This window comes from Parasteatoda tepidariorum, chromosome 10, assembly GCF_982258835.1.
Source record: "Parasteatoda tepidariorum strain Cologne lab strain chromosome 10, Ptep-v5.0, whole genome shotgun sequence".
In the NCBI taxonomy this organism is placed as follows: Eukaryota; Metazoa; Arthropoda; class Arachnida; order Araneae; family Theridiidae; genus Parasteatoda; species Parasteatoda tepidariorum.
The window spans coordinates 37,178,075-37,200,867 of NC_141764.1; the positions used below are offsets into that span (position 1 = coordinate 37,178,075).

Below are 22,793 nucleotides of genomic sequence, written 5' to 3' on the forward strand. Positions count from 1 at the left end.
TGAAAAAGTTTGAATCAATGAAATCATTTAAAGATTGAAAACTAAATACTGCTTTGGAGTGATGGTTTACTTATTTATTTTTAAAAAAGGAGCGAATGCATACTTTTCTGTTTTAATAGTGGAAGTGAATTTTAAAATAATTTTATATCTATGAGACAAACTTTTATTGAATAAGTCATATTAAAACTAAATAGTATAGAGCACTATTAAAAAAAAAAAAAAAAAAAACAGCTTCAATTTCAGCTTTCCCATTTTAGGAGTTTGTTGGATTATCTAAAGTAGGCCTAGTCCTAATTACATCAGATAATCATTATTTCAGAAGTAATGGTATAAAATGCTCATTTTCTAACTAAACAGTGATAGTTAATTATATCTAAGGATGTTGTACACAGAATTTCCAAAAAATCAGTATATTTGAAGGGAAAAAAAATCATTAATTACTTATAGCATTTTATCTCATATTTTTGAAAAATACATGTTTCTATATTTTTTTTTTTTAAAACTAATGAATGTTGTATTTATTCAAAATGTAATTAGATAAGAGAATTTCCCCCTTCTTTTATTCCTATTGTGCTTGTAGAATAAAATTTTTTTTAATATCATCATTTGTAAATAATAGCTTTTAACTCATAACAAATGCTACTGTAATAACTTTATTTATGTAACGCTAAAGCTGTACAATGGATTGTTGACGTTATTCTGGGAACCACCACCGAGGATGATCTGAAGATATGCCATCATAATTTGGATCTGGGGAAGGGATGACACCCCTGCTTTGGTAGCTCAACTACCTGTTCATTTTACGGTAGAACAGTTTAGCAAGGACAGATACCATACACTCTTAATCCCTTTGCAGGCTACTCAAAAGTGGTCACCCACTTGCTCACTGACCACCGCTTGACTTCTTTACTACTACTATTGGGAACCATGTCTTTCAATGAGTTTACTGCAGGACTATAACAAATACAGTGACCTCTCACTTATGCACCATTTTCATTTATGCAACGATTTTTATAGGTCCCAGTACATTGGGTAGGAACATAATGATAATCATCCTTCGTTTATGCGGCACTCTAAAAATAAAATTTTCAATAATGCGCCGAAATTTTAGGCTAACATTTTAATTTTTTTTCTTTAAATAGTTTAAAAAAAAGAAGAAAAGGTTTTAGATTAAAAATTGAAGCAAATAAACAATCCTTGTTACAGATAAAAAGAAATATGTTGTCAGATCCTATTGAATTGTTCTCTTTTCTTCCCCCTGTGACCTTCTCATTTTTGCTATAGACATTCTTTCTGCAATTTTGAATAGGGTGTCTTATCTGTTACACCAAAAACAATGAAAGCCCAGTCATCTTTAAGAAAATAGCCATTCCTTTTGGTCAGAGGTTAGTTTTACTCCCAGGCTGTTTCCTAGAAGAAGAAAAAAGGACACATGGAATATGAAAGAGACTGCAATCACATTTTTGCAGTCAGATGGACATCTTGGGTAACTAAAAAGGAGGTAGTTTGTTTAGTGACAGTAGTAATTGAACAACCTATTGTGCAGCATATTATGACGTCAAGTACTTTCCTTAAAAATTACAATTGAATTCTGCTTTTGAAACTCCCTCATCCCATTTATATGAACTGGAAAAAACTGTTTTTGAAATACGTCGGCAGAAACAAATACAAACGTGTATTAAGGATTATTTTGTAAGAAAATAAATTGTCATTAGGTACGTTGAATTTTCTCTTTGTATAATTATAGTCAGGGATCCGTCTAGGTTTTTTTTAGAGATAACTATTTTGTGAAATTTAAAGATTATATTAAAAAATCAACACAAAAATATGGTAAAATAAGTAAATATTTTCAAAAATATTTAAATATTTTTCGAAAATATATTAAAAGTATTTTGTGAAACTACCGTTTTTCTTAAAGTTGAATTTGTGAAACTACCGTTTTTCCTAAACTTAAATTTGCGAAAATACCGCTTAACGGCAGTAAATTTGCCCTGGACAGACCCCTGATAGTAAATACCAAAACAGTATAAATATGAACATTCAATCTTGAAAAACATATTTATTCATATTGTCACTGCAATTTACGTTGCGTTTTAGGATTTTGAAGTTTTTCACTTATGCGCTTTTTTCTGTTGGCCCCTTACACCGTTGCATAAGTGAGAGTTCACTGTATTATAAAAGCTGTTTCAAAGTTACAAGAAGAAATATTTTATCAATGTACAATCCTAGAGTATTTAAACAAACCTATTGTACCTAACTTTTTTTACCAAGTTTTTTTCCCCCCCATTATAATTACAATTTCAATATTTCTGTATGGTTTAGGAATAGTCATTAGAGTATAAATGTAAAAAAAACATGGAGAAAGAATTACAGCTTTAAATGAACTTTAAAAATAAATTTTAATACCATATACATGATCAACATCATACACATGATTTGATGATTAAACTTATTGAATTATTTACATACACAATGACATTGTTCCTATTTATGATCGTGATTCATCAAATTGTGTTTCTTGTACATGTTGTTTTACCAGTTCTAGTTTCTGCTGATAAAAGTCATACACAAACTGTGCCATTTGGGGCATATCATTAATAATATATGGTTCTCCAGATGGTTTGTCTTCCCACTTTCTGTTGCATGGATATACTTCATGAGGATACAGGTGAAGTTGCTGAGGCCGCCTCATCAGTATTTTAAAAGCAGGTGACAATTCATAACAATTTTGAAACAAAGATACTCTAGCAAACACATATAAGCCAAGACGTGCACGAGACATAGCTACAACTAATCTTCTAACATCTCGTAAATGACCAACAGCATTCGTTCGAACTAAAGATAAGAGAATATAGTCATTTTGCTGTCCCTGATATTTGTCAACAGTTGTCACTTTATGTGGACGTCCAAATAAGGGATTGTTAGCACATCGTTTGTTGACAACATCTCTAATGAGATGTTTTTGTCCATTGTATGTTGTAAGAATGGAGATTCTCTCAGCTGGATAACCAAGAATTCTCATGTACATATACACACCAACAGCATATTCTGCTTCTGCTAAATTCTGTATAAGAAAATTTCTATAAGCAATTCATAATTTAACTATAAAAAAACAATTTACAACAATTATATACTATAAAATTGCTATAGTGCAGTCTCTTTCACTAAAAGATATTAAAGAAATATATTGCAACTTTTTCAAATTAAAAAGAAACAAAAATTAAAGTTATAAATTTTAAAAATAAATAAATATCAGTGAAAACAAATACTTTTTACTTTTGCTTGCAATACTAACATCAATAAACAAACAAGGTTAGCCTAATTATAACTTTGTAAGGGACATGCTAATCACTTATCTATTATATAAGGGTGACTTTCTCAAAACATTAACTTTAGCCTAAGACGATTAAAAAAAAATTATCTCCTAATTAGCTTGATGTTGATAATTTTTATATTGCATGATAATTTACATTTAATATAACAACACTCTACAATACAACATAAAATTACTGATCTTTTGACTGGCTATGGCATGTTTAGCGTTAAGTGTACGAAAAGTGAAATTACTTAAAAAAAAAATATTGATTATTTTAAATTGTAATCTTGTGGAAAAATATAATTACTGTCCCCTCATTTAAATGTTTTAAAAACACATGAATAAAATCATTTTTTCTATTATTTAAAAATTAACATTTCTTAAGAAAATAGATTATATCTAGAAATTCGAAGAAATATTAAACATTTTCATAAGAATTTTTACCTTTTCATTGCTAAAACATCTTCATATCACTTTTATTTTTATATCATTATTAGCTTAAGTAAGACCACATTTTGTAAGCTAACGCATAATAGTTTAAAACCAGAACTTGTTTGTATTTTTAAAATGTGTTTTTGTGTTTGGAGACAGTAATTACAAAATGACAGTAATGACCACTTTAAAACAAAATGTATACATTCAATCTAAATTGTTCATAGTTGAGAAAATGCCCTTTGTGGCAATTCTTATGATACATAATTTCATTTTTTGTAAATCTTGCGGCTGCGACAATTTTTTTTAATTTTTTTTTTTTTTTTAAATTCAAACAGACTAGTAAAATTTCAGTTAACTTTTTAGTCAAGTAGAATTTTATTCTTGATCTTCTTTTTATCATCTATATTTATAGAAATTATCTAAAATTAAGAAACGCAAACAAACAATTAAAAGTGCAAATTTCTATAATACTTATCTTTTTTAAAATTTTATTTTTAAGATACCAACCTACTTATAATTTTTTAAATAAAAATTGTCCAAAAAAAGGAAGAAAATAACGAAATTCAGATATTAATGTTTTTAAAGATATTCTGTGCAGATTCTATTCAATTCTTAATAAGAGTGAAAAAAGAACACAAAAATGCTAAGTCAACTTCAAATTAAAAATTTCAATAGTAAATAAATAAAGATGTTTGAATTTCTTTTTTCACTATTCAGTTTTACTTTACAAAATTAATATTTTGATTATCTTAAAACTATAATTGAGAAACAAAACAGAATATATTAATAACTATCTTAACACTTATAATTAGACTATTTTAACAACTTTCTCTCAATAACAATAATAACAGTCATAAATTTAACTTTTTAGTCAAGTAGAATTTTAATCTTGATCTTCTTTCTATCATCTATATTTATAAAATTTATCTAAACTTAAGAAACGCAAACAAACAATTAAAATTTTAGAATTTTGTATTCTTATGCAAAAAAATTTTTGAAGTGATATTTTGTGTTCGGAGAAAGTTTTTCATTTTATCAGGATTTATACAGAGATCAGAAGAAGAAATCCAAGGAGTCCAAAATTTAAAAACTTTTTTAAAAATCAAAAAGCACTAGCACTCTAAAGAACTAGCAAAAATGTATATTTTGCATAAGATATTTTTTCCAGCTCTTTTTAAATAAATTTAGACTTTGTCAAACTTCATCAAGAAAAATAAATAAAATTATCACTTTAACACATAAATACATTTTCCAGCTTCAAATATTTTAATAAATCTTGTTAAAGTACATAGTACAGATGTTAAAGATTAACATAAAAACCTACCAATCTTATATTTTTAAATTTAAAAATAAAATCTAAGGCATTTTACAAAAAAAAAAAAAAAAAAAAGCCCCACAGTAAATCATTAAGTTTGTTTGTAACATGTACAATTATTTGCTGTTATTTTTTCTTCTAACTCTTGCAATTCAATTTTTTTTCTTTTAAAGTTCACTTCTTAAACTATTAGATTTTGACAGCTAAGTCACATCATTTCGTTCCCCTGCTTGGACAGCAAATTCATCAGCGGACTTAGTAAGTTCATCTATGCAACACAATAATGTAAGGAGTTTTTAAAGACTAATTTGGAAATCTAAGTATGGACAAGTACTAGTTACAAGTACTCCTCTTTTTATTTCCAAGGAGTATAAGGAGTCTGTATGAACCCTGTTTTATCTAAGTCTGTATTCATACTTTTAATCAAAAAAATAAAAAAAAAATTATGGAAAAATAATGCTTCAAAAATAACCAAATACAAATAATAAATTTCAAAATTAACTAAATATAAGTACCCTACACTTAAAAAATGCAAAATAAAAATTACCTGATAAAAGTAAGGGTTAGGTTCAGATTCTCCAACACCATTAAAATCTTCAACATTGATGAGCTGATAATCAAACCAAAATCCAGCATTGGCTGTTTTGTACTCTGGAAGATTCAGGACGTGTGGAAGATTACCTAAATTCTTATATCTCCACCTATAAAGTTCACACATGCTAGATCTGGATCGGCCTTGAGCATCCAAGTCAATAGTTGGCACTCCTAATCTGACAAACCTTAAAGAAATTTAATTAAATATTAATAACTGATAAGAAAAAATACACACTTTTTTTAAATTTAAGAATCATAATCTTTTAAAATTCTCATTTTAACAATTCTACAATGAGAGAAAAATCACTTTAGAATTTTAAATTATGTATAATTAAAATACAGAAATCGATATGATGATGATCGAGTAGAATAAAAAATTTTCAAGTTATACTTCCATTTATATTTATCATTGTTCTATACAATATTTATGCAGTAAAATGATTAGATATTTTTAACAGTACTTTGTAACTATCCTGTAGAATCGTAAAATTTAAATTTCTTTCAAATGTTCCTAATTAGTAAATTTTATCGAAATGATTTTATAGATAGATAAAATGACAGAAATGGCAACCTTTAATTTAGTCCTCCCAAAAAATAAATAAAAATAATTAATTAATAAAGATTTTAAATTGTAAAGCATTGTGAGGAATAAATTTTTATTTAAAGAATTTGAATACTGGTTTAATTAGGATAAATAATGATCCTAGAAGGTTATGAAACAATAAATAGAGGCTCTAAGTTAGCTTTATGAGCAGTAAAAGCTGCATAAAACTTTTGGTAATCAAAAAATATTTGATGCTGCTATAAAAAAAAGGGGCAATTTTTATTTAATTTAAAAATATAAAAGCATTTAAACATTTCAAGCCTTTTTATGAAAATTAACAAATGTTTCTTATTGGTCAAGAACAAATTATCTATTTATTAGAATTAAATGAAATTTTTTTAAAAATACAATTAAACTCAAAAACCCAACCCTAGCATATTGTAGCTGAGATTTGACCCACAGCTGACAAAATAAATAAATTAATTAAAGTGATGGTAATAACAACGGACGTGAAAATTCTTAAGCAGGTAAAGGATGTAAATGACAATGTTTTTTGTGTCACGTGTCTTATCCAAAGAACAGTAGCACAACAAAGAGACAATAAGATTCAAAGCAAATTAACTAGTAATTTTCCTGCACTATAAAGAAACAAAAATGAATAAAATAAGTACTTTTTTAAAAAAATTTATTAAGTACCTAGTTATGAACTAGACCTATTATGATTTTTTAACAAATTAGTTTTCATATGGACGTCCGGTGGCTGAGCGGTAGCGTTTCGTGCTGTCGTGCCACAGGTCCCTGGTTCGATCCTCGGGCCGGCAAGGCTGGCTCAGCCTATCATCCCTTCAGTGGGTCGATAAATGAGTACCAAGCATGTTTGGGAACTAAACACTGGGGGTTCCGCGTTCGGCTGACCACCTTACCGGAACATCTGCTCCTGCACCCCAGAGCCCAAGGTTAAGAAAACTGAGATGGGCACAGTAGGCATTGGCCCTCAAAGGCTGTTGCGCCGCTGAGTTTAGTTTAGTAGTTTTCATATGAGCACTCGGTCAGAATGAGCAAATATTATGGTGCCTTCGCGCTTATTATAAGAGAGTTTAACTGTATACAATAATTGCAAATTTGACTATGAGCGAAAGCTTAATTCTATCTAGATGTAGGCCCGTATTATTAAAGCATAGTATCATACGTCAGGTTAAGAAAACTGAGACGGGCACAGTAGGCATTAGCCCTCAAAGGATGTCTCGCCGCTGAGTTTAGTTTAGTAGTTTTCATATGAGCACTCGGTCAGAATGAGCAAATATTATGGTGCCTTCGCGCATATTATAAGAGAGTTTAACTGTATACAATAATTGCAAATTTGACTAAGAGCGAAAGCTTAATTCTATCTAGATGTAGGCCTGTATTATTAAAGCATAGTATCATACGTCATCTTAAGTTTATGAGATGTTAACTGAGCTCAAAATAAGAAATTAATATTTCAAGTTATTTAATCCTAAAAATTTCTATTTACTTCTTTTCTTCCAAAATATTTCATTTTCCACAGTTGAGAATTGTACAAAACATATTACAAAAGGCCAACCAGAAACAATTAAAAAAATTCTGACAACTGATTGTAAGTGAATTGAACAGATTGCCTCCTATTATTAGGAACTAGAAACTACGACTAGGTACAGAAAGTTTCTAAAATATTTTGTGGGGAAGGCTATTTCTTCTTTTATCTTAAAAAAGATTTAAAAACAGAGTTATAAAATCATTGATCACCCTCTTAATTTAAACTAATAAGTTTTAATAGAATAAACAAATTAACCGAAAAAAAAAACGACAGCTGTAATGAATTATGAATAAAAATAAAATAAAATTGACAAACTTAAAGAGCATTGTCCCAAAAATTATATAGCTATACCTTTAAAGTCAGTTTCAATATTGAAGAATAAAAATCTTTTTAAAACGTCATATAAAGTAAAGTAAAATTACATATTTTTAGAAGAATGAGATTTGCAGAGGTCCCCTCACCTGGTACTTAACAGGATTGCCAATTTAAACATTTTTTGCCAAAACATTTTTAGAGCGGAAAACAAAGGTACTTTTCAGTTAGCCAAAAGCAAGCAAAGTCATAAAAAGATTCAGATCCTTTTTAAATACAGTAGGGAACCGATTATCCGGAACGATCGGGACCATCGCTATTCCGGATAATTGATTTTTCCGGTTTTCTGAATCGCTACAAAAAGCCGTTTTTTTTATCATTAAACCCAACTAAAAAAAAAATATTAGGAAATAATCTTAAAAAGAAGAAAAAACGATGAAGTAATACAGTAATGATTATTTCTAAAATGATGGTACGGTAAACATCTTTCAGAAAAGAAAGAAAAATCCTAAAATCTCATGAGGAAAAAAAATTATTTTTTCTAAATGGCGGGAAAATTTATCGAATTTCGTTCCGGTATTTTGGTTTTCCGGTTTTCTGATTTCCGGATAACGGGTTCTGTACTGTATATTAAAATTAAATTACACAAAAAATACTTGAATTTCTTTGCCTGGCTAACTGAAAAGTATCCAATTAAAAATTAAAGCTTTCAGATTTTTAGGCAATTTTTGAAATATATAAAAAGCTTCAACACTAGAGAGCCAGAACAAAGTGGATTTCATATAACTTTTGAATCATTTACATGTAGTGGTGAGAAAAATAATGGTAAACGAAATTTACAAAACAAATAGTTGTACATAGACTTAGCTACCACTGGAAGAAATTTTCCCAAAAAGCGTAGAAAATTTGCAGCCCGCAGTAAGAAATACTTGAACAGCAAAAAGTTTAAATTGACCTGCACTAAAGAACAGTGCTGGATTACCCATTAGGCCAGACTAGGCCCCTTTAAAATGGATTTTTTGAAAATAAATTAAAAAAAATTAAGAAAAACAATGATTTTTTAAGAAAAAATCAATTTTAAATATAAGTTAATAAAATACGATAACTTTTTTACATAACATAAAGTGTTACATAATTTAGTGAAAGTGTTAATAAATTTCACACTTTTTCAAAATGTTATGATTATTTTTTAGTTCTAATTTAACAAAATAATGTAAAATTTAATATATTATCACTTATTTTTATTTTAAATATGCTTTCTTAAATGAAAAGATTTATAAATACTTTTAAGTTTGAATAAATAAAAAATATACGACAAAAAAAATTTAATCTAAGTGCCTTAAAAATTTGAAAGGCCTAGAGCCCCGCGTACGCTTAATCCGACACTGACTAAGAAGTTTGAATAAATATTCACCTTTTCTTACAGTTAATAAATCTATCATGCATATAATGAAAAATTAAGTTTGAAAATTATACCTCGTAAATAACGACTGCTCCATATTACTATATTTTTGAAAAGCCATGTTTTTTATAACCGGTGGTAATTGATGATGATCACCAATCATAATCCAGCGTTTAAGTCTATTGAACCCATCCTTAGGATTCTGCAACAAAAGTGGAATGAAAGTTTCAATTTCTAAAATTTGAGCTGATTCTTCCATCAAGATGTTATCATAGGTAAATCCAAGTTCTACTAATTCTTTTCTTTTTAAAGCTGCATGGGTACATGTCATTGCTATGATTTTAGCCTCTTTAACAAGTAGATACTGAGAACGATCTAAACCACTGCGAAGTAACTCAAAAGCTCTAAATTCCTCTAACTGAGAAAATATCTTCTTTATGTAACGGAAACAGCCTTCTGCAATTTCGATATCTTCTTCATACGTTTTACCCTTAAATAGAGGCTGAGGAGCTTTCTCGAAAAATTTGGAAAAGGGGAAACAATCTGCAACTAAGTTTAGAGCAACTTTTTTACCTCTTCCTGGTTTCACTTTACTCAGAAATTCTTCCCATCTAGCTAACACATGATACATAAAAAAATGTCCAGCAGTTTCACATGTATAAGAAACATCACCTGACACACCGAGACTTTCTTGAAGTTTTCGTACATGATCCAAAAGTTCGAGGCGTTTGGCTAAGACGTAATTAACTCGACCGTATCGACTGAAGTCTTTCTCGGTTTCTAAAGCTTCTTCGCCATGACCTAAACGAAGCAAATGACGTTCATCAATGTCCAAAGCCATGATTTTCTCGAAAAGCTGATTCAATGCTTGATTAGAATGAGTGACAATAAGTGTTCTTTGATTTGGGAAGTTGTGATACAAATTAGAAATTATTTGAACAGCAACATCAGTTTTTCCGGTACCAGGAGGTCCAACTACCATAGTAAGGCCAAGCTGCATTCCAGATTTAATAGCTTCAACTTGCGTAGGAGTAAACTGCACCATATTCTTTTTAGGATGAGCATATAAATAGGGTCCGGAATTAGGAAGTACATGGGGAGTTACAATAACCTTTTGCTTTTGCACTTCATTTTCAGCAGAATTTTCTTCTATTGGGAAAAATTGAATTTTGAATGGTGGTACTAATTTTTTAGGATCATCAACATTCACCTGAACATCAGTATCAGGAAAGCTATTCCTTAGATGCTCTATACTAAGAAAAGTATCATTAAAGTCAAGTTCGCTAATTTGATTTTCCATTTTGGAATAATGAGCAGCTCCTGGATCTCCATGTCCTAAAATAATATCATGCAACCAATCCGGTACAACACAATCTGTATTCATTAAACTTCTAATGGTTTCCAATACAGCCTTGAAATTATTTTCTTTAGGTTTCCTTCGAATAATGATATTAAATGTTTCATACACATCTTCCCTACCACCTACAGCATTCAGCATGTCCAAACGATACTGATTACAATCCAACCACACTCGGAAAGTTCTTTTATCACCTTCAAACTCAGGTTTAGGTTCAGGGCCTTCTTCAATAACTTTTCCAGTAGGACTTAACATACCTTCAATTTCGCAGCCTCTAATATAAGCCATACCAACTTGAGAAAGAAACGGTTCTTTAGGATTGTAAGCAGTGCCAGGTAAGCATGTTGGCTTAACAGTGACTAAAAAGCAGACGTCATGTTTTCGCAAAGCTTCCCATTCAGACTTAATTTGTGATCTGGTACTTAAAGTTACAGTTACATCTGCTTTGACACATGCTGGTTGCTTTTCTCCAATATTGGGTTTTCCGACTTCAACAATTGAAAATATTGTTATAGGTTGGGCCATGCGAGCCCAGCCCCCAAACATAACATCACCAACTTCTGTCTGCCATGGTCTTAATCTCTTAATTGCATCTTCTATATCTTGTCGTATCTCATACGTAGATTCCAGCCTAAATAAGTTGAAATTTCTGAAAAGATAATCATGTAAGGTAAGAAATTGTAAATTCAACTTTGGCAAAGCAAGACAGCCCTCACCAGAAAAATATTCTGTAGGAACCACATTTTCATCCCAGATAATTTTTTCTGTAGGATAGAGGGGCATTTGATTCAAAGCTTCCAATTGGGAATCTCTTTTTTCTAGCTTAGATATTAACAACTCCAATAAAAACTGATTATCATAAGAATTTTCTTTATCAGTTACAACTGGCAAGAGTTTAACAAATGCAGCCATATCATGTAGTGTTGAATTTTCTAATGACAAAAACACTCTAGAAAGATTTTCACGAGTATCTATGCTGTTGACATTTGACAAATAAAATTGTTTTAATTCAGGAATCTTTTTTTTAAAAGCTGCACTTTGAACACTTTTAAATAAAGCGTAATGAATAAGCATCATATCATTGTCAGTTAAAGGTTCGCCAGTGAACTCATTAACTTCAAACCGGGAATAAAATTTCAAAATATCTAACAGTTGAGAGAAAAGTCGGCCTTCAACACGTTTAGGTAAATTAGACAATTGACATTTAACGACAACGTGACAGTCGTCAATTAAGACATTACAGAATCGTCTAGTTAAAGGTAGAGCCTCTAAATCAATTAAAAGTTCAGTGAATCTTTCACAATAATGAACACTTTCAATCAACTCTTTGTCTAATTCTGGACTCTTTTCCACGTTAGGAATAGCATATAAAATGTCAAAAAAATTATTTATCAAATTAAATATGAATTTCCTTTCAAAATTTACATTTTCTAAATCTTCTTCACTCAGACTTTTATCCTTCTTCTTAATTTTATTCCAGTACCTGAGTAGAAATGAACTCTTTTTGAATTCCTGATTTCTCCTTTCTGGAAGAATATTAATCCAGATCGCCAGTGATACAATCTTTTTAATACTTTCTCTAATCAATTCGACTTCACAGCTATTGAAAGAATGTATCAGGAAAACTAGCAAGCAAGTCTTTTCCTTTTTGGAAATTTTTTCATCCATAATACCATGTAAAACTTGCTTAAAAAACTTAGGGAAATGTTCAGGTTTAGATTTAAATGCTTCCCAGGCAGGTACTCTCTCACGAAACTTTTCATTCACCATGATTACTATGGACATCATGTGAGCGTGAGTAACGTTTCCCTGATAATTTGGCCATAAATAATTTTCAAGGTATTGACTGAATTCCAGAAGCATAATGCGTCGAATAGCGAAATTTGAGGAGAGAATTTCTTCGCTGTAAATATCGTTAATAATAGAAGGATCGAATTGAAGACATTCTTTGGAAATGTGACTCGACCAATACTTATTTGCGAGCTGGGTTATCGTATCCGATTTGATCTGAGAAACAGTAGGCAGAGATTCTTTTTTAGACGTTGATGAAGTCATCTTGAGAGTTAGTTGAGTGTAAAATTATTACTATCTAATAGTATTCATGTTTCCATGCAGAAAGAGATTGTTTATATTTCTGTTTTTGCTGATTCTTGCAACTTACTGTTCAACAGCTTAACTCACATAGTTGATAATATCAATGCAATTTAAAATTTGGGTATAAATAGAATTGCGAAATAATAAACCAAGAAATCTCGATATAAACAAAACAATGCAAACCGGAGAGTGCGGTTAAAATGTTTGCAGTTACAGCTATGAGTCTAAACTTTCTCAAAAAAATACTTCCGTTCACTTAATTTTGTTCAGATTAAGAATCATTAAAAAATGCTACATTTTTATTTTATGAACTACTATGAAAGCAACAACCTAATGCTTTTTAGAACTATCTAGTTCATATTTTTTGGTTCCTGTCATACTCTAGACTCCATGGTTCCTGTTCATGTTTTTTCATGTCAATGAGTTTCATGTTCAGTTTTGTTAACATGTTCAGTTTTGTTTTTGTTAGAATAATCTAGCAATAAGTCTGTTGCGCAATTACTTATGGTATAAATGATGTTGCTTCCCTTGCTAAATTTAAACGGTTACCAAAATCTCATCGTTAATATTATTCTTGATCTTGATTTACAAGAACCTGGTTGGTAAGACTTTTTTCTTGAATTGACATGCATTAACTTTAAAACTGTATATAATTTTTAGAACTGATGTATTTTAATTAAATTTATTATTTTAGTGTCTTTTTTCTTATTTTCATTCTTATACCCTGTTTTTTTTTTTCTTATTTTATGCATATTATACAAAGGGCGAGCATTTTGTTGTAGCTCTAAAAACCAGTGATCAGAGTTACAAACTTGCCTTGAGTTAAATTAGCAAATTTTTTTCTTCTAAAAATTTCTATGATTTTTTGCGGAAACAGCTTCATTTCACTTAGGATTTAAATTTTAAAAGAAATTAAATTGTATCGAGAAAATCTGCGAAACTTTGAAAAGGAAGAAAAAAATGTATTAGATATTTTTTCTCATTTGAATCTAAGTATAGTGTATTATGTTAGTTTTACAAGTAGTACTTATATTTTTATACAGTTTTTATGAATTTAAAAATATTACTGTTATTATTTATTTTAACTTACGTTTTATTGAATTATCATATTAATTTAAAATAATTTTAATTTTCTACTAGTAACTAATTTTCTTTGTCCCATAGATGTCAGTTTTTCTGTAAATACATTTAACAAATCAGAGCATAATTTTACTTAATATGTTCAGTATTACATTGATTATCCTTATGAAGAACTAATATAAATAAGTATAATGATATTATTCACAGATCGAAGGTCATTATTGTGTATTTTTTTTTGTTACAAATATTTTTGTCAGGAAAGATTTTTTTTTGGCAAAATATTTATTAATTCACTTATTTCAAATGCCTGTATTTTAAAAGTGTTTTTAGAAAGGAGGAATAAGGAATTTACAAATTGATAAATAGTACTATTTACAATAATAGGTATGGGTCAGGTAAACAATGTGTAGGGTATTTATAAATGGGTATATAACGACTTGGCATTTATCTCTACTTTGGGTAAATAACCAAAATCAGGGTATATTTATAGTTCTTTGTCATTGTAACCATAATTTGTCTAGCTTATAATTCTAGAAATAATATAAAATCTTTAACTTTCAAAAATAAGCTTAAATAATATATTAATTCTAGAAATTTTTTTCACAAAACTCTAAATATCCATTGCTTGTTGTATTAAAAAAGTAACATAAAAATATTTGCATTGTATATTATCGCAAAGTAGATATAGTAATTTCAGTGAAGGTTAAGCGTTTTTCAAGAAGAAATCCCCTTTTTTCCGAGACAATTGGTGTAAACTGGGGGTAATAGAAGAAATGAATGAGCACAGAGAATCCTAATTCGTTCATATTAATTTTATAAATTATAAATAAGTGATAAAATTAATACTAGGAATTTCAATAATTTTTTTTTAAAAAATATTCATATAACTCTTTTATTAAAGATAATTAGTTTTTTTTTAATGTAAGTTTAAAATCATTGAATATTTTGTTAAACTGGTTTTTTTTTCTGCACCTTGTTGGAAACAATGCGAATATTTTTTTACTTCTGAAAGTCAGTCATATTTAGCAAAATCTTATAATGTCATATTTTACACCAAAATATTGAATTGCAGTTTAATTTTTGTATTAAAGAATTAGAGACTTATCTGTTTTGCTGGCCCAGGCAATAAAGTCGCCTATGCAGACTTACTGATTGCAAGTAAATTCAACCTTTTTTTTGAAAAAAATAGTGGTGGATTATTTGTATTGAAATATATAGATAAAATAGCCGAAATTACTTTAGCTGGCAAAATTGCTAAGTGCCAAGAATTATTTTGTTTACTATGAGCGAAACACTACTTAATCTTTAAATACTAGAAAATTCAGACAATTCAACAAGAGGTAGTCATTTTTTAAAAATTATCACATACGACTTACTAAAATTTACTTGGATCTTATTTACTGTTTTCAATTTGATTTAAAATTTTGATTATTAATATTGTACCAAATTATTGTTCCATTCTAATATTGTCATACAGCATTAAATTTAATGCAGCATTAAATTTTTGTTAAATATTTCTTCAAATTAAAATATCTCGGGATTTGTAATAAGAATATGGATAATATGAAAATTTTCATAAGCTTTTAGAGATGAGTTTTTTTCTGTAATGTTTATTTATATAAATAATTAAAGAAGATGAACTGTATGAATTCTTAGTCTTCAACCATTATTTCATAGTTATTCCAATTACCAGTCCAGAAAAAGAGATATTTGCAAATAAAATTTGGTTCAGATAAATTAGTACATACATTTGTGCTTTTATTAATCTCATTTTCTAATGTAACGTAGAGTTTATTAAAAACATATTTTTTCTAAATCATATTTTTTTATTTAAATTCGAAAAATAATTTAATAAACATTTTTTTTTAATTCCTGTAAGAATTATTAAATTTCACTTCTAAAAAATTAGGTATATTAAAACTTATTATATATTTTATTATTTATTATGTTTGACATTATAAAGGAAATATATAAATCTTTGTTTAAGGTTGTTAATGTTTAAGGTTAAACATGCAATTTTAAAGGTAGAAAAAAAAAGTATTTTTTTCTCCTGCCAGAAGTTTTTTTTTCATAGGGGAATAAGTGTAATAGTAACACCATTTAAACTCAACATGCAAAAATATTGGAACATGCAAGCTAGCCTACATTATTTACCCCTTTGAAAATCTTACTAATATTAAGCTCGATATTTTTCAAACAAATAGTAATAACTATATAAAAACTCAAAAATTTATAGCTAATTAAATTAATATTGTTCAGATATCATCACATCTAAATATGGATCTAAGAAAATATTACATATTATTCATATGCAGGATAAGTTTTGTATGATAAACTTTATAAAATAAATTAAGTAGAATCTGAAATTTAGAAATATATTTCTGGTTTAGGTATCTTTTCTAGTTTAGTTAGGTATCTTTTCTAGTTTAGGTGTTAGTTTTGAAACACAAATAGTGAGAATTATGAATAGAAATGTGAATTTAAAAATTATTAAACCATAGCTACTCTCAAATAAAAATTATAATACTATGATTTCAGTAATTTACATGTTCATTAAAAGGAATTTTTCTTGTTAAATATTTAATTAATATGTTAATTTTTAACAATATCAGCAAAATTTAGTTGAAATTAGTTACTCAAATGAAAAGATGGTAATTCAATATTGATTCAATAGTTTCAAAAAATTCCTAAATTCTCAGATATTTATGAATTTTGGGTATTTATTATGTTATAAAAACCTTGGTGTTTTATATCTATATTACAATATGTTAGTAAAATAATGTTGTACTTTTTAATGCTGTGTATGCAAATTAATTACGTGGAAGTCCTTTTACACATTTCTTTTTGAAAAATGTTATGAAAAAGACATGTTCTTTCAAAAGAAAATTTTAGTTATTATTTTAAATTTTTCGTTTACATTTATCTAGCATTTACGGAGCCCTAAAAAATAGTCTTTTGCAAGTAAATATTTCACTTTTAATTTTACCATGTACAATTTTTAAATAGCATGTGTTAATATTTCAAATTATTAAAGATTTATTTCAAGAAACTTTTTCTGCCAATTGTTATTGTGGACATAATTTTTTGTTCTTAAATAAATCAAAATTGCTTTAAAATTTATTCTTTTGTAATTACTTCCTTTAATTTTTTTATACTTGCAAAAAACTTACTAATGCTTAAAATTAAAAAAACTTTGTATTTTTATCAGGAAAAAAAAACATAATTTTTTTTAAAAAATTAATAAATACTAGCTAAGAATCAGTATTTAATAAAAATTGTAAATTTGATATCATTACCAAGTCTTATTTTTTCCCCTTTTTTTCTCTCCAGAAGTTCGAGCTAATATGTCTTATGAAAAGGAAACCAGCAGTGATATATCTGATTTATCTGATATGGAAGATTTCTTTCACTTTGCAGAAAATGTCTTAGGTGAAAATATTCAGATTTCTGAAGGTGTAAAAGTTTCTCAGGAAAATGAAAATGACCCTCTGGAGAAGTGGAACCCGCAGGATTGTGAAGATGTTTGGTGGTCAGATGATCCTGATTCTGATGATTCAGATATGAGTAATGAATATGAATACATTATAGGAAGGTATGAAGAAGAACTGGCAGATTCTAGTTCAGATACAGATTCAGAAAAAGAATTCATGAATCAATTTGGTCATAGTTCAGATACAGATTTGGAAGAAGAATTTGTGAATCAATCTGATGATTGTAGATAACAGCACTTTACTATAGTTGTATTTGTGATATTAATAATTTAACTTTAAGAAAGCAGTTTGTGAAGAATTTTTCATAGTTCTTCTAGTTATTTGTTCTTATAAAATTATTTAATTATTGTTTTATTTTTTGGAAATGTTTTGTTTTAAATAAAAAGTATTATTTCAACAAATATTGGTGTGCAAGCAAAGAAACTTTTTTCTGCCATATTACTAAATAGCATTTTTTGTTTAAAAACTTGGGCTTTTTTAAAAATGTTTCTATTTTTATTTCCCTTTAAACAATTAAGAATAAAGAATATCACTCATCAGAGAAAGATAATTTAATTATTGTATTAGAAAGTGGAAATTATTATAACTGTGCTGTGAACAGATTTTCGCTGCCAATTCAATTCTGATTAAGATCTTAGCAAATTAGAAGGGGAGTCAGCATTTTTTAACAGCAGAAAGATAGATGTGCTAAGAAGGAAACAGAATTAAGTATAAGATTCTCTTGATATATATAAAAAGAAATTGTCAATAGATTTTGGAGTGTGTAATATTATTTATTTGTGTGTGTGTGGCCAATCAAAAATATTTAAAATTATTCCTCTCAAGAAGAGGAGAAAAACACATTCATGCTGCATAACACAAATAAAAAATCTTTCAGCCATCTTGATGGCAGATCAGGAAAGAAATTTCTTTTAATTCATGGCGATTATATTCACATACTTGGTTGCTCATAAAAAAAGGAGAGAAAAAATTTTTTATTACACTTACCAGCAATTTGCTGGATTAATTTGGGAAACTGAAGTCAAACAGTAAAAGTATTTAATTCATGATAATTTTGTTTGAACTTTTCCTTTAAAGATGTGAGGTTATTTTGGGAATAAAAACATACATAGGGTAGTTACACTCACGGAGAAGATGGAAAACCTGGAATTCTCAGGGAAATTTATTAGTAACTCTTGAAGTTTTAGAAGTATAAGTAAATAATAATTGTCACACATACTTTCATCACCAATGTGTTAGATTCTGTGTAATAATAGTTATTATAATATGACTTTAGTACTAGTAAGAAATTCAACCAGTTATGTCTTCTAAAAAGGTACTATCTTTTTTTTTTCTGTCAATGTTTAGGAATTGATAATTTTATATCTACTATTGATTTAATAAACATTTTTTCAAACTTTTAGAACATTAATAATGCTTATTTTCAAAATCAATGGGTACCTATAAATAAAATGAATTTATTTAAAAAAAAAGTTTTATTTAACATTATGAAACTTATAGGTTAAGTTGGTTTTAAAAAAATAACTTTACTGCACAAAAAAAATAATATGTGTGCCATAAATTAATACACACACAGTAAATTAAAAAAAAATATGTCGAATATCTCCCAAATTTTTATATATTTCTGAGGAAATATGGTTTTGGTTAGAGAGTGACCACCCTGAAACTTCTCTTGCAATTTGATATCTTTTTACAACTATGCTATTTAACTATCGCTGGTATGTAAAGCCTTTTTTAAATTTAAATTGTGATTAACCAGGTTTTGTCAGAAATAATCAGAGTGTTTTGTTGATTAGTTTTAAAATGCTATTGGGACCTCGTATATCTAGCTGTTTTCTTCCCGTTGTACAACACAATATTTTGGGAAGTGGATAACTTCGCATCATGTAGCTTGTATCTATTAACTATCAACATGACAGGACTGAATGTGCTTCGAAAAAAAAATCCGGACTTTTCGCTAACAGTGATCCGGAAGTTTCCGAAGATCGAAGGTCCAGACGTTTCAAAAAATCATTGATCACGGAAGTTTCCGGAAATCAAATTTTCAAAGGTGGAACTTAAAAACACAGTTTATTTTATTTGTTTGTAAGTTGTTATGTTTGAGGGCATAAGCGAGCAGGAAGAGCAGAGCATTCTGATTATAAAAATTATTATATCTTTATCTACTTCATTAGTGTTCTTCCTAAGGGTTTTTAGAAGGGCGGTTAGTAACTGCCCTTTGATCCCTATAAATGCGTTCTTTTTTATAAAAAGCCGCTCATCACTTAAAAACACTGCTTTTTTATTCGTATTCCATTTTTTAAAAAATTAATTCACTTTAAATAATAATGACACACTGGTAAAACCTGTGTCTATAGGTTTCATTCAGATTACTATTAAAAATATTTACTTTGCTAGGATTATTCTCAACTCGTTAAATTTTATAAGTATATGTTTTTTCTGTGGGGGGGGGGGGTGATTTTAATAAATTTGTTAATCGTTTTAATTATTAAAATTATTCTTTAAATATAACTTTAAAAAAAAAATCCAACTTTTTATGTTCATTTTATCATTATTTTCAGTTTAAACTATAAATTTTTCTCTTATTCTGATAATGAGAGAGAATTATTTTTTGATATATACACGTAAGATAGTGTGAGAGGGTAATTTAAAAATTGATGAAGATCAAATTCAGTTATTACATCTTACACATTTTGAAAATTGTTTGATTTTTAATGAGTGCACTCTCTGACACTTATAGTGCCATTTTTTGAGAGGCAGCACCATGCCCTTTTTTATTCCTAGGGAAAACTCTTCTTTATTATTGTTCACCTTTTAAATTTAATAAATATATGGATTTTAAATGAGGTTCATCAATTTTTTTAAAAATTTATAATAGATTTTTTATTTGAAATTAAATTTTTAGTTTAAAGCAAGATTCACATAATACCTATTATATTTCTATACGGTAATCGATGAGATTTGCTGATTACTAAATTATTTGCAATTCAATACTTTGTGTGATAGTGAAAAATTATATCTTCATCCTATCTGTGAATAAATGAATTTTTTTTAATACTTATCTGTCAAATGCAAGGTGGCTCCAGACTTTACCCGACAAATTATTTAGACTTTACCCGAGGTTCATCCATTTTTTTTTATTTATAATAGATTTTTTATCTGAAATAAAATTTTTAGTTTAAAGCAAGATTCACATAATACCTATTATATTTCTATACGGTAATGGATGAGATTTGCTGATTACTAAATTATTTGCAATTCAATACTTTGTGTGATAGTGAATAATTATATCTTCATCCTATCTGTGAATGAATTTTTTTAATATACTTATCTGTCAAATGCAAGGTGGCTCCAGACTTTACCCGATGTTTATCAATTTTTTATTTTATTTATAATAGATTTTTTATTTGAAATTAAATTTTTAGTTTAAAGCAAGATTCACATAATACCTATTATATTTCTATACGGTAATGGATGAGATTTGCTGATTACTAAATTATTTGCAATTCAATACTTTGTGTGATAGTGAAAAATTATATCTTCATCCTATCTGTGAATGAATGAATTTTTTTTTAATACTACTTATCTGTCAAATGCAAGGTGGCTCCAGACTTTACCCGACAAATTAATTCAAAATATTTAAATTAAAACGCATTTTATATTTAAAGAGTTTTTTCTCAAATCATTTTTTTCAAGTGTGCTTCTAAGAAATTAAAATCACAAATTTTGATGCTATAATGTGCAGATTCATTTTAATGTAAATCTCATTTTTTTCTGTTATCGATGTATTTGTACTGTATGGTGCAAATCACACATTGTAAGCCTAAAAATTACTTTTGTAATAAAGTAAAATTGTTGCCACAGCCAAAGCTCTTTCAGAAAACTTCTACACTTCTTAGTGTTGAGAACTGTAGTAAAACTGTCAAAATGAAAGTATTTTCCAGACATCATTTAATTCCGTCCCGATAGGGGGCAATTGCCCCCTAACATTCATTAAACTGTTCATTAATTATGTATTGACTAGAATAAATGTAAAATATTTCCGCAACAGCCCGTTGTTACCCAAGTTTATAACTGCAGTGTTTTCATCTCAGAAAAAAATTGGGTGAGAATTTCTCACCCTTTCTCAAAAACAGGGTGAGATTTCAGAATGTTAAGTGAGATTTCAAAAATTTAAAAAAAAAAAAAATTCTTTAATTATAATGCATTTCTAAAATCTTCTAATTTTTAAAGCATTGAATATTTTTGCTGCATCATCATATGGAAAATGTTCTACATGTACTTTTTCATCAGCTATTCTCATTAGGTTGCTCAAATGCGTATTTGTTTCTACCCACATTTGTCCGTTTCGGAGTGGAAGATATTGCCTTTACAAGGTATTTGTCCATCTTACATTAACGAGCCAAAAAATTTGAACGTCTTACATGAAGAAACCTTACCTACGGTAAACACGTGGTTGCAGAGAAATGCGTTCTGAAAGAGGTTCCGTGGTTCGGAAGGATGGTGTTCTGTTGTTCTTAAAGGTTCTGAACAATACTGGTAAATAGGGAGGGCAGATGTTGAAAAAAATAAAAGATCCAGGAAGAAAAGTGAAACGGATTTTATTCTAAATGGCGCAAATGGGAAATTTTTTTCAAAATTCGAGAATATAAAAAAATATGCGAGATTCTCGCGCTGTAGTGAAAACACTGTAACTGTATTTTTTATACAAAAATCTGAAACAACTTATTTAGAAGTGAAAGCATAGCTGGAAAAATTTCAGAAGCTACAAAAACAAGACATGTATACAAGAATTCTTTTCGATTTTAGTTCCATTTTATTTCTCATATTAATAGAATACTATTTGAATGATACCTTACTCAAATGGTGGAAAATAAAGTCTACAACATATTAGATTAAGAGTAAATGTGTTTGGCCATAGTTAGAAGTATAATAGATTTTTCCTCTTTCACAAAAAAACTTTAAAGCAACAAAGTTGCTCAGTTAATAATTTTGGATTGATAGATTTATATAGTGCTAATCAAATCTCTTTTATTCTGTTCGAATGAGAACCATGACTTTTTACATGTTTTCAAATGTACAGAAGCTCTTCCAACAGTGAAATTGAATCAATGAGTTCGAAAACCAGTCATCTCCAACAAAACTAATTTTACAGGAGAGACAAAAAACTGAAAAGTTAAGTATCATTTTGATACATAAAGAGCTTTTCTCATTGCACAAAATATATTAAACCAAGTAGGTGGACATAAAAATCTTTTTATAAACTATGTAAGCTAAACTTAAAAATCTCAATCTTGG

At 28.3% G+C, this 22,793-nt stretch overlaps 2 protein-coding genes across 3 annotated transcripts; one reads left to right on the plus strand and one right to left on the minus strand.

The window, feature by feature from the left end:
* Window positions 1-2,380: 2,380 nt before the first annotated feature.
* On the minus strand, window positions 2,381-12,885 carry LOC107445244 (RNA helicase aquarius). The gene is made up of 3 exons (XM_016059594.5): window positions 9,548-12,885; window positions 5,614-5,845; window positions 2,381-3,064 (listed from the first exon to the last, which is right to left on the minus strand). The coding sequence occupies exons 1-3, from the start codon at window positions 12,883-12,885 to the stop codon at window positions 2,489-2,491; spliced, it is 4,146 nt and encodes a 1,381-aa protein (XP_015915080.3). The 3' UTR covers window positions 2,381-2,488.
* A 407-nt stretch (window positions 12,886-13,292) lies between these two features.
* On the plus strand, window positions 13,293-17,896 carry LOC107445245 (uncharacterized). Of its 2 annotated transcripts, none has more exons than XM_016059595.4 (2): window positions 13,293-13,522; window positions 17,335-17,896. In XM_016059595.4, exons 1-2 carry the CDS (start codon window positions 13,438-13,440, stop codon window positions 17,724-17,726), a joined length of 477 nt encoding a protein of 158 aa, XP_015915081.1. In that variant the 5' UTR covers window positions 13,293-13,437; the 3' UTR covers window positions 17,727-17,896. The 2 variants fall into 2 exon arrangements, with proteins under 2 accessions (XP_015915081.1, XP_015915082.1); XM_016059596.4 differs by having other exon boundaries at window positions 13,301-13,526.
* The last annotated feature ends 4,897 nt before the right edge of the window (window positions 17,897-22,793 follow it).